This window comes from Lepisma saccharinum, chromosome 18 (assembly GCF_977018435.1).
Source record: "Lepisma saccharinum chromosome 18, izLepSacc3.1, whole genome shotgun sequence".
Lineage (NCBI taxonomy): Eukaryota > Metazoa > Arthropoda > Insecta > Zygentoma > Lepismatidae > Lepisma > Lepisma saccharinum.
The window spans coordinates 2,758,637-2,771,370 of record NC_139246.1 but is presented as its reverse complement, the minus strand read 5'-3'; the positions used below and the strand labels follow the sequence as shown (position 1 = coordinate 2,771,370).

At 37.9% G+C, this 12,734-nt stretch overlaps 1 protein-coding gene across 2 annotated transcripts in view; it reads left to right on the top strand.

The window, feature by feature from the left end:
- LIMK1 (LIM domain kinase 1) overlaps positions 1-12,734 on the top strand; it is an 83,476-nt gene that overhangs the window by 22,008 nt on the left and 48,734 nt on the right. The window contains exon 6 of one of the 2 annotated variants that reach the window (XM_083140059.1): positions 9,007-9,099. The exons of the other annotated variant lie outside the window; for it this stretch is intronic. Within the exon in view, the coding sequence (XP_082996185.1) occupies positions 9,007-9,099 (93 nt within the window). The remainder of the gene's footprint in view (positions 1-9,006; positions 9,100-12,734) is intronic. 2 annotated transcript variants of the gene reach the window in all.

Here is a 12,734-nt window from a genome sequence, read left to right as displayed (position 1 = left end):
TGTGATGTAAAATTAACTAAATCAGTTGGTTGAATCGTGAGAAGTAATCTAACACAACAATCGGAACCAGTCTCAGGGCTGGAAAGCAACTAACAGACTAGCCACCTTCGCTTTCAAGCTTCCCCACTACATGTACATAATTTTCTTTCCTGTTAATAAAAACATGAGATCATCAAAGAACTGGAAACATCTAAAGTCAAAACTAAGTGCAAAGAAAGTAGCAAGTAAAATAAATGCAAATAGCAAATTTGTTTCTAACAGTTCGACAGTTGCCTAGAGTACCGCCACCATAACTGCCAGTGAGGGGACCGCCTTTATAACAGTCACCTGCAATTGCTGCATTTACCTACAAAGGAACTTGGAGTCAAACAGCCAATTAGGCCTACCGCTGCCCCCTGTTTGGGCAACAAGCAGCAACTATAGAATCCCTCCTCACCGAAGAAGCCAGCAGGGAAACAGGATTTTGTCAAAATAGCTGTTCTTCACTGTGAATGTAGACCGATTCTTACAGTGACTGAGGAATAGTTAAGGAAACTAGCTGAGAGGCAACATTCCAGAAATTTGTCTACCCCTTCGAGTCAGTTGATGAATATCATTTTTATTTGGCTTTGTCTATGCAACATCTTAGACATTTAGGAAGGACCATTATGAAATTAACCCATAATCTAAAAATTATATCCATGTTCCATATGTAGTCCAGTTCATGTTATTTCATTGGCTTTAATAATTGTATTTAATTTCTCAGTGTGCAGAGATGTCAAACGTGAATAAGTCTATATATTTAACACCATGCATTAATATAGTAAAATGGTTATAAAAAATATATGCAAGTACTTCATGAAGTTTGATATCCAGTAATTTCACCAAGTTCACTTTCCCATATCAGGAAAAATTTTAAGGAACAGGCATATTTACATGTTGATAAAATGTTTGGAATATAAAAATGAGATCTTGAAGTTTTTTATTGCTCCTTGTTTTTTACATTATTCTGCATCAGTTTTAACCTTCCTGTGGATACTTATTTTTATATCTTTAACGTGAACCAGCAGTGAAAGAAAGTGAAGAAAAAGTAAAGAAATTAACAAGTAGGTCAAGAAGTCAATAAAATGTCAAGAAATTATACTAATGTTCAAGAATTTTTGTTATCACAATAACTAATTGATTGAAGTTTATTTTGCTTCACTTTTCTGCCCCTTTTGGCTAAGGATGAAGATGTGTATGAATGGTGGTAATCTAATTTGGATGGAAGGACAACCACAAATATATAGGGACGACAACACACTCCACATAAGATTATCGAGGTTGTGAGTCCAGATGCCGCCGCTAGTCTGCCAAGTGCAGACCAGAATGTTTTACCAGGTGTGCCGGTTAATAATTCTTAATTGGTCCGAAAGAAAACAAGTGTGTCTGGGGAGAAAGGTAACAAATGCTTTACTCAAAGTATGCACCTTCGCTAGCTATACATTTTGCCCATCCATCCAAATTGTGGATGCCCTACCAGAAAAGTCGTTCACATTTTTAGGTGATCCAGTCAGCAAGCCATTGTTCGACATCTTCGTAATTAATGAAGTGTTGCTGGGAAAGCGAGTGAGACATCGATGAAAACAAGTGGTAGTCCGAAGGGGCTAGTCTGTTTGTGACGAGGCGTTGTCGTGCTGCAAAATCACTTTTCCGTGTCTTGTCACCCAATCTGGATCTTTCCCATGGCATGAATACGATCAGATATGGTTTGGCGACCAACATTTAACTTCTCTGCCAGTTGTTGTTGCGTTTGTGTATCGTCTTCATCCAACAGTGCTTGCAATTCGGCATCTTGGAATTTTTTCGGCTGGCCCGGAAATCTTTGTCTTTCAAGTCGAAATCACCACTTTTGAATCGTCGAAACCAACGCACGCACGCGTCTTGTGTTAGGACATTGTCACCATACATTTCCACAAGGTTACAATGGCTTTCACTCGTGTTTTTCTTTTGATTGAACAAGAAAAGCAGGACGTGCCGCACATGCTCCTTATTTGCTTTGAAGGTCGACATGTTTACCACACAAACCCAATATCACAATCACTCACACTAGGTTGCTCATCCACGGCATTTTGACAGGTACTGTCCTGGCAACACACTGACGTAACAGTTGAGACTGTGCACCAACCCTTGCTTCCAGCGCCATCCAGCAACGAAGTTAAGAATTATTAACCGGCACACCTGGTAATAGATATAGCAAGTCTAATTCTCATGTTAAATACCGGTTCAGTTTTATCTTCACTGTTGGTAGGTTTTTTCATTAATTAAAAATTAATTTCCTTAATTGCTAATTTCTTAAGTATAAATAAAGGTCAGGAGAAAGTAGAATTTTGGATTTATTTTGGTAGACACCCTGGTGAAGACAAATGAACTTGGTGAAATACTAAACAAACTTATATGTCCAGAAAAATTTTTACCTTTCACTATACAAATCTATAGATGTTGTTTAACCATGTTAAAAACCGTTGGAAAAAATATGCATATCTGAGAGAACACACAATTTCTTCCACAAAATGAACATTATGTGAAGGTGACTTAATTTTTCAGTGTTGTCATTTTTCTTGCTTTCTGATATTAGTGTGTCCAAAATCCACATCTTCAAACAAGCTGCACTCAACATTAAAATATTAACGAGTTTTCAAGTCATATTTATTGTCATCCTCTTGTACTCAGGACACAAGCAAGTGACAGAAGTCTCAAATAAAATCAACATATAATTACTTGGGACTACAAAGAGCCACATTAACCACAAAATTAGATCATCAAAAGAACTTTTGTTCTAAATCCTGATTACATTACATAACATTCAACAAGAAGTAGGTGACATTTTATACACTCGTATGATTACTGACTGGAAAGGGACAGTTATATGACTGGAAAGTTGAAAATGAAATTTACTCTGTTTTTCTTGTCAGTTATTTGAATTAACTTTCATATGTAAGATGATCTTGAACAAGTTTAGACTTTTTCAGGTACATTAAACAACTTGTGCAAGAGAAACCCAAAATAGCAATTTCAAAACAGTGCTAACGTAGCAAAATTTGGCAAATGTAAACTGACACCAAATAACAAGACTTGAAGAATGTACAGCTGCAAATTCCTGATTTGTGTGGTATTTTTGGTACATGTGCGTTTAAAAGGTGGTAACGTTTGCAAGAAACACTGAAAATCACACGAAAGACCTTATCTTATAACATTTTATTATCATTGCAAAAAACTTTAGGTCCCTGTGTTTTAATCAAATTATGGTGTTGTAATGAGGACATTTGGAATGAATTTCACCAGTGAGATAACACCGGCGTGCATGAGTTTGGATGTCTCTCGCAGATGACTGTTGTCTCTTAATAATTTCAGTGCTGATTCCAAAAAAAAAGGAAATCCATTTTTACCCATCACGTCTAGCTTTTTCATAAAACAGCAATATGTTAACTGCCTTAATTTGACAATAGAATTTGTAGTTCCATCATTTTCCCCATAGGTAGCTCTGTTTAGATGGTCAGGGTGGCGACAGACCTGGAAAACCGGGAAAAGTCAGGGAATTTGAGGTGTCAAAAAAAGTCAGGGAAATGTCAGGGAATTTCGTTTATTATTTTTTCTTTTTAATATCGTTATGGAACTCTGCATGGGAACAGGAAATCTCGTTCGTAAGTTTCAGCCTCAACTTTTAGGCCCCTTTTATGCACACCACGGCGCCAGAAACCAGTGATGGCAGGAGGATAGAGTAGAGAGAGAGAGAGAGAGAGAGAGAGAGAGAGAGAGATTTCTCTCGCCCGGGCATCTCGGCGGGAATTTTAAATTCGAACACTCTTTGGAGGGAAATTGTTATAACTCGGGCACTATGGGACCAATCTACTTCGGATAACTTTTGTTTTGCAGCTAAAACATCAGCGCATGCAACCGTGTACAATTCAGAACGCCGAACCGAGGAAGGGGGTTTGGGGGGCCCGACCCCCGAATTTCAATGGAAAAAAAAACATAAATGTCTAGAGTTTCCCCCTCTTCTCCCACTATTTTGGGGAGAAGGGGCCAACTTTAGTATTCTTTTCAAAGAATGGAAATTTATCAAGAGAGTGAAACATATTTCATGTTCTTGGGTGCCATACAAGTTGAATAATAAGCCAAAATGCGATTTATTTATTTTTTTTACGAAAAATAGGTAATTTGCATTTTTGGAGGAAAATTGTTATGGAAGCAATCTACTTCGGATAAGTTTTGTTTTGCATCTAAGACATCATAGCATGCAACGGTGTACAATTCAGAACGCCGGACCGAGGAAGCGGGTTTGGGGGCACGACCCCCGAATTTCAATGGCTAAAACATAAAAATTTGGAGTTTGCCCCTTCTTCCTTCGCTATTTTGGGGAGAGGGCGCGAACTTTAGTATTCTTTTCAAAGAATGGACAATTATCAAGAGAACGTAACATGTTTCATGTTCTTGGGTGCCATACAAGTTGAATAATAAGCCAAAATATGATTTTTTTAAACGAGAAATAGGTAATTTGCATTCTTGGAGGTAAATTGTTAAAAATCGGGCACTATGGGAGCAATCTACTTCGGATAAGTTTTGTTTTTCAGCTAAAACATCAGAGCATGCAACAGTGTACAATTCAGAACGCCGAACCGAGGAAGGGGGTTTGGGGGCGCGACCCCCGAATTTCAATGAAAAAACTATAAAAATCTGGAGTTTGCCCCTTCTTCTCCCGCTATTTGGGGGAGAAGGCGCAAACCTTAGTATTCCCTTCAAAGAATGGACGTTTCCAAAAAGATTGAAACATTTCATGTTCCTGGGTGCCATAAAAGTTGAATAATGAGCCAAAATGTGAAACTCTGTTCGGAAATGTGGCATGGATATGTTGCTGGGAGAGAGGGAAGGTTGGTCATCAGTATGAATTTCCCAGGCTTGCTCCAGACCTGTGTCAGAGTTTCCACCCAAACATAAGAGTATTAAGTTCCGAAAAGCATATTTATTTCGTAATCAGCACCATGATACCATATGGTATCATCGGGCCAGTACGACCTTATTCTGATGATACCATATGGTTTCGTCGGGGGAGTAAAGGTTAAGCCTCTAAATATTACATGGAAAATGCATTGAATTATCATTTTTTTCTTGTCCGTATAGGAGTAGTAAGGGAACTTGTCTACAGATGGAGGGGTAAGAGCCGGTGGCGCCGTCCGATAGTTGTCGGACGTCGTAGTAAGGCATTTTCTTGGGCAAACTGAAGGAACATGGAAACAAATAGGTTCCATTGATACATACGATTTTTGTCGAATATCGCCACCCGACAAAGTATGTCACTACAACATGCGACAGAAATTGCATGGACTGCAACATCCAACAAAAATCGCATGCATAAACAAGAAGAGCTTTAGACTGCAAATATGCTGCTGGAATTTATTACTCTTCTGGCTCACTTCACCTTCTTTAATGTAGCAGTGCTTACGAAGGTCTTCTTTCATCATCCTGACGTATTACTGGTTTCGCAAGAGTTAACATACGTTTACAATGACATTGCACTATTCTTAGATATCAAGAAGGATCCAACCAAACGGGATATATATTGAATACTATCACGAAAAAGTGAAACGTAAATCTGCATTGGTGAACATTATAAAAATTGGCAAGTGCATGCTCCCAACCTCAAATTTACTGCAACACAAGTATTGCAATGAAATTAACGCCACTCTCTGTCCTGTCTGTTAGTAGGGACATTGATTTCTCGCAAACGCCAAAACCGTGAAAAATGGTAATTGCTGTGAAGTTATGTTTAGGAATATGCAGTGATGTCTGGACACATTTTTCGCCCGTTAGAAATATCGAAATAATGCGTATTTGGCATAAAATGCGAATTGTTGGGGTTTTTAGCGATTTTTTTTTAAAGAAATGTCCTAAAACGATGAAAAATTCCATGAAATCCAACATGCTTGTCTTTTCTAGGCCATGTTTGTGTACATAGAACATGCAAGTTTTCCAACATTTTATTCAAGAGTAAACTATAGAGTTATACGTACATGGAATAATTCCGACAGCCACATTAAATCATGTAAAATTGGCAGGGTTCTAACAGAAGATCGAGTGCGTATCTACCGTCACACGGGAGAAGCATCTTCAGTATTTGTCGCACGAGATATGTTTTGAATTACCAAGCTAAGTGTGCACCATCGGCATTTGTCGAGCGAGTAATAATGGAGCTCAGTCGTTAGGGCGTCTGACTACTATGCGAGAGACCCGGGGTCGATGCCCTGCGGGTGAGAACCGGGATGTTTTCCACCTGTTCAAACTTCTCCGGCACCACCCAGCATCATATGAAGCTGGTACCTTGAGGAAACTTTGAGGGATAAAGGTAGTCAGGAGCGTGGTGCTGATCACATCACCCCCACCTTCAGCCGTGATCAAGAAAGTGTGGGGCCCTAACTCCAAACCCCTATACACCTTCATGGAAAAGTGCAGGGGAGCTATTTACTTTTACTTCCTCAAAAATCTGTTCCAACATACCAAACTGTCTCGAAAATACGTAGACCATGTGACCTACAATTTAAAATAATAGTTTAAAAGCACAATGGAGTATTATGTTTCAGTATATTTGGCAGATAAATGTTCTAAAACAAAAACGCAAATTTTGGGAAACGTAACGCTAACAAGTCAAAAAAATACAATGCCAATTTTTGGTGCCGTAATATATCGATATTGGTCACATGAGATTCATTGATTTTATTTTTTTGGTGCGTCGCCACTTATGGTCATTATGCACCCTTCAGTATATACAGGGAAATTTCCATTATCTAAAATCCATACCTTAAAATTAAAAAAAGGGGTATGGAAAATAACTTTCCCAAAATAACTTACAAGATATCAAAGTCTCACGAAGAGGCGTAAGCCATGTGACTTACAATTTGAAACAGTAGTTTTAAAACACCATGAAGGTACAATTTGAGATATTTGCCAGAAAATGCGCTAAAATGAAAATGTGAATTTTGGGAAAAACAACACGTTATAGTAAAAAAAAAAAAAAAATACACCAATTTGAAAAAAGTAACAAAATATCAAGGTCTCTACCGATGGTTCTTGCAAGCAGAGGGTTCCCAACCCCACTGGAAATATCAACATATAATCCCGAGAATGTATAAGGAGACTGATAAATTACAAATTGTATTTCTTAATCAATCAGTCTTCACTCTTATCTCATTTAGTCGTAACTTTAAAAATAATCAAGTATTTTATTTTAAACTTACTGCGTATGACAACATTCCGTAATCCTTCCCTAGCTTGTGAATTGTAATAATTTTCCAAATTCACTATTTTGCTGTTTGAATTCAAATCATAGAGAATAGAGAAATTAAGTCAATTTCATAGAAGATAATATTGGCACTTAACAAAACCATACGTGGATCTGTATGAATTTATTATTTCCATTTGCAAAAACATTGATTTAGTTTAGTTTGTAATTGTCAGGGAAAAATGTAAATTTTGTCCTGGAAAACCTGGAAAAGTCAGGGTATTTCATTTCTGCTTGTTTGTAGCCACCCTGATGGTGGTAGAATAATGTATAATATAAAAAAAGACGTTAAAATATTAACGTTAAAAACTGTACTTACGTATGCGAGTATGTTGTTCCTAATTTCCTTTCCTTTAGAACTACGTTTTCGGGGGACTATCTATCCCCTTCTTCAGGTTCGTATGAAGAACTAGGTACTTAACATGGTACCATGTCGAAATGTAATAAAAGGATAATAGACAAGGGTTGGTGTGGATACATTTAAAATGATATATACCCCCTCTAGACGTATTTAAAAAACTTGTCGTTCTCTAAAAACTTGCACAATTACCTATTTCCATGTTAAGAACGTTAGAAGATTAAAAACCTGTATGTATCACTATGTACAACTTGCAGGTTCGGCTTTTCCTGCTCAACTGTGTTTCCTAATCTACGTGAAGGTCACTCTTCCACGAAAGTTAAGTACCTAGTTTTACATACGAACCTGAAGAAGGGGATAGTTAGTCCCCGAAACGTAGTTCTAAAGGAAAGGAAATTAGGAACAACATACTCGCATACATAAGTACAGTTTTTAACGTTAATATTTTAACGTCTTGTTTTTATATTCTGGAATTGTGAGTAATACACACCAAACCTACAAATATGGTAAAATATTGGTTTTCTACAATACAAATCCTCCAATTCTGAACTGTAAATGCATATAGAATAGTAAGCATTTACTCCACCTTCACAAGACACATTGAAATGAAAATTGTGTGGACTTTGATTAGGTAAGTTTTATTTTCGAAATCCTCATAAAAATTTCCTTCACAAAATGTCCAAAGCTCAATGTTGTAATGTAGTGGGTTGATTGAACTTAATGACGTGGAGAAAACTCCTGACGTGATGGGAAGAAATTTATGTGATTTCCGTGATCAGCATTCAAAATACTTACAGAATCTCCTATTGATTTGAAAACATCCAAAAAAAACTTTCATGGCGGGGCCATGTGATTAATTAAATGGCTTCACAAAAATACATGCGCCACAAAGTTTTGCTTTAACATTCATCAAGAATTGTGTATTTTGTATAATTTTCAAGCTATTAGTGCTGTGCATAACTGTAGGTTGGTATGTTTTGTATTGCACAGGATGCCAAAATTCACAGATAATTTTGACTGGTATCATTTGGCTAAATTCAAACCAACACCGGCAACAGGGCAGCCCTAGTAAGTTAGTTTGTTTAGTGGTATGTTGAATTTGTGTTGTTATAAATGTTATTGTAAGTTATTGCGCAAGTTGTTAGTTTTTTTTTTAAAAAAAAAAAAGGTCACATTCCTATCTCCCAGTATCTGTATTCACGTCTAGAATGTTCCCTCAAGTGAGCAACACTTAGTCTTCTCTTCCTATGTCAAGCCACTGTTTTTCTTTCTCTAAAACTAATGGAAAGATTGCAGCAGTCTGTTCCCATCCGCAGAACTGCAGAGAAACACAATTTAATAATTACTCTTCCAGGTTCCTCAGTAATGTTCATGGGAAAGTGGGCAAATTCGCAGTTTCGCTTCTAGAAGCAGCGTTTAGGCTTTGCTGCCATCTGAAACGTTATAGGTAAATGCAGGAATGCCCTTTTTCTGTGATTTGTGTTTTCTGCTTGCTTCAGTACATAGATCCTTGTTTTTACTCCCCCACTGCTTGCGTCATGAAATTGCATTTGAGTTTTTTTGTTTTTTCCTAGCTTGGCATTCTTTCTCCCCTTTCGTTAGAGAGAGAGTTTTTGGCTTGGAGAAAGTAGTGTGTAGTAATAGTGTAGGTGACAAAACAAGGTGATTTCAAGTTTAAATCATTGCATGAAGGGGCAGCGTGTCAGAGTGGTTTCTTTTGTGCATAAATGTTCATTCCTGGTAGTTTTTATAGCTCTAGAAGTAGTTATTGTATTTTATACATAGGTTTAGTGTATATTTTGTTTTGTTGTAGCATTATTAGTTTCAATAGTGCCAAGGAATACTTACTTTAGAAATAGAAAACTGTTGTAATTATATTTGCTACGGTCAATAAATAACCGGATTAATGCCGTGAAAAAGTGAAATAAAGTGACAGAACGAGGAGACGTACGGGATATATAGGTCAGGCTGGGGTATGCCACATGTCTGCAAGACCAGTTCCAGATCACGTCGCTAGGTGGCAGCACTGGCAGGGATGGGAAGTTGTGTATGTGCAATTTGCCTCCAAGGTGCCTTTCAGTGAGATCATCAATGGCAGAAATGGACTCAACCGTAATGGCACATTTAGGGCACCCACTACGTGTCGCCAGACACCGTTGTGTGTCCTGCTCGAAACCGACCCGCTCACTCATACACTTGTGTTTGGGACATGCACTCACCACCATACACAGGAGTCATACGCTCCTAAATGTTCCCTGGTGTGTTGCCCTCTGCCGTCAAAAACTGCACGGATCACTGAGCCTCCTTTGTGGCACCTGACACTGTGAACGCCATGACTCTCCTCACTGAATGACTGACTGGCACCTTGGAGGCAAATTGCACATACACAGCCTCCCTTCCCTGCCAGTGCAGCCACCTACCAATGTGGTCTGGAACTCATCTCGCAGACATGTGGCGTGCCCATGCTTGACCTACATATCTCGTAAGTTTCATCACTCTGTCACTTTATTTTGCTTTTTCGCTGCATTAATCTGGTTATTTATTGACAGTACCAAATGTAATTGAGACTCTGCTGGACGTTTGGCGGATGCCAGTGAACCCATTTTTAAAATTTCCTCTCTTTTCGAGAAACTACTATGATATTCCAAATTTGAAAAATTACATCTGCTTAAGAATTCCTTCTAGAGCATTCATGTGCCTCTTCGTGTGGATTGCTTTAGCTGTTGTCTAGATATTCTCAATAGTTTCATGGCTACATAAACCTATTATACTATTGTGAATTTCTAGACAGCAGCAAACGTGAACCACACGAAGATTCCTGAATGCTCTAGAAGGAATTCTAAGCAGATTTAATTCTTCCTATTTTGAAATGAAGTAGTACTTCATGAGGAGAGGAAATTTCGAAAACACTTTCACTGGCATCTGCCAAACGTCCAGCCAAACCTTAATATACAGCTGGTGGCAGAGATAAGAGTCTGCAAATTATTTATCACAATGTTTGTTCACTGTTTCCACAATGAGATATTCTATACCAATAAGTAAATGACAACCTCTTGACCAGTATAACTATGATTCACTGCTTAAAGACACACAGCAAGTTAACAAAAATAGCATTGGATAATTTGCTTACGGTTATCTTTGCTGCTGACTGTACTTTGTAAGCTTTTAGGTGTTCATTTCAAAATGATTTTTCTTTTCTTTAATTTTGGGTTGTTACGAACAAGTTAACGCATTTCTTGGCGTAATTTTTTGGGAGAAAACACGTTTGTTTAACAAGTAATTTATTGTAATATTTCTGTAATATTGATTAATGATTGATGAAGGGAGCATGTGTTCTCCTGATACATTATGTCAAGAAATGCATTAACTTGCATGCAACAGCCTTAAATTGAAACAAAGAAACTACAGTACAAGCAATACATACAAGAAGAGGCATTTCAGGATGACTTTACAAACCAAATACAGTGCAGGGTGATTCTCATAGAACCGGCCTGACAAATTGAGCTGTAATATAAAATACACCATGTGAATATTTGCATAATTTATACATGACATACCTTGGATAGTGTGCCGTTGATTGTGATCCGAGCATGTGTTGAAAGTGTCCGCTGTTTTCAAGAAGGCATGCCCCTACCTGCATTTCCATACTCACCATGACTCGTCGCAGTGTTTCTCTGGTGATGTTCCTGATTTCAGCCGAAATTTTGTCCTTTGAAGCTTGTAACGTACGTGGTTTGTTTTCATACATCCTGTCCTTCAGTAAACCCCACAAGGAAAAATTCCGGCTGGTAGGACACTGCAAACACGTTCATACATACACCACTATGTGTCTCTTAACCTTCCAGCATAAGTGCTGCCACCTGTCAGATCATCTACACACTATTCGACTCAGCATAGCCCACAGATTATTATGTCGTAATTGTGAGTGGTTGTATGCATCACCTGCCGCATTATTAGCAAATTCATCAGGCCGGTTCTATAAGAATCGCCCTGTCCTTTTTTTTGCCTGGAAAACATCAAAAACCTTCAACCATTCCTCCCCCACATGTTTCAAGAGGGTGACCGGGTGAAATAGCTTTACGGGTGTTTTCAGCATTGCCACATGTTTGTGCCTCTGTGCCACAACTCACTGCAGAAGACAGTTGGAGAATTTTTTACCGAATCAAAGGCAACAAGACTGGCTGCTTTCGTGGGGGTGACATTCTTACAGGAATCAGCAACATTTGTGTCTCAAGTGGCGGACATGTGCATGACAAGTTTGGGAGGGATATAAAGATTGAGTTTCTTTGTTGATGTCCAGAACTATTGTCTTCCCTGATAACATGGCTACATTTGTTATCACTACATTGTGAAAATGTCCTTAATTTTAATGAATAATGGCCTAGAATTCACTGGAAGTTTACTTTTGAGGCCTCAAAATCCAGTGGTATCTGTCAGTCAAGAATTATTTCTTTAAACAACACCTGCTTAATCATGGTGGTTACTGACCAGGAATGAATTCTGCATGAATTTTTCTCCGTAGACGTAGAAAATTGCAACTTTTATTAATCAAATCTCATTGAATTTATACATAAAAATGCCCTGAGGCAAGTTTTTAACAGTTTAACTTTTATCTTTATCGAAGAAGGAAAAGAAAGCTGCGTGGAAAATAACACACTTTCAATCCGTTTACTTTGTTAGTGGCATTTTCAGAACACACTTATCTGACAAACGTAAGATTATTGCAAGATAAGATATAGTGAAGTTGATTGGGTAAATTTGAGTTTGAAATTCTTGTACAATTAACAACTTTTAGTGGATTAGTATATCCCGTGACATTTGCGACTTGTGTTTGTAGATGTATTTAGAGTCTGAGTATGCGAAATGGCAAATGCAAACTCTGCACTCATATTTTAAATATGTGTACCATTTAATTGAATTAGGTTAGAATTTTTGGATTCATTGGAATCACACTGGCCCTTTGTGTTGTTTATACAGAGTGGTCCATATTGATGGGACACATTTCTAGGAATGGAAGAACCACATTTATTAAGCACTGTTCATCGTTTGAATATAACATTCCATAGATGGGCATCGCCTTGA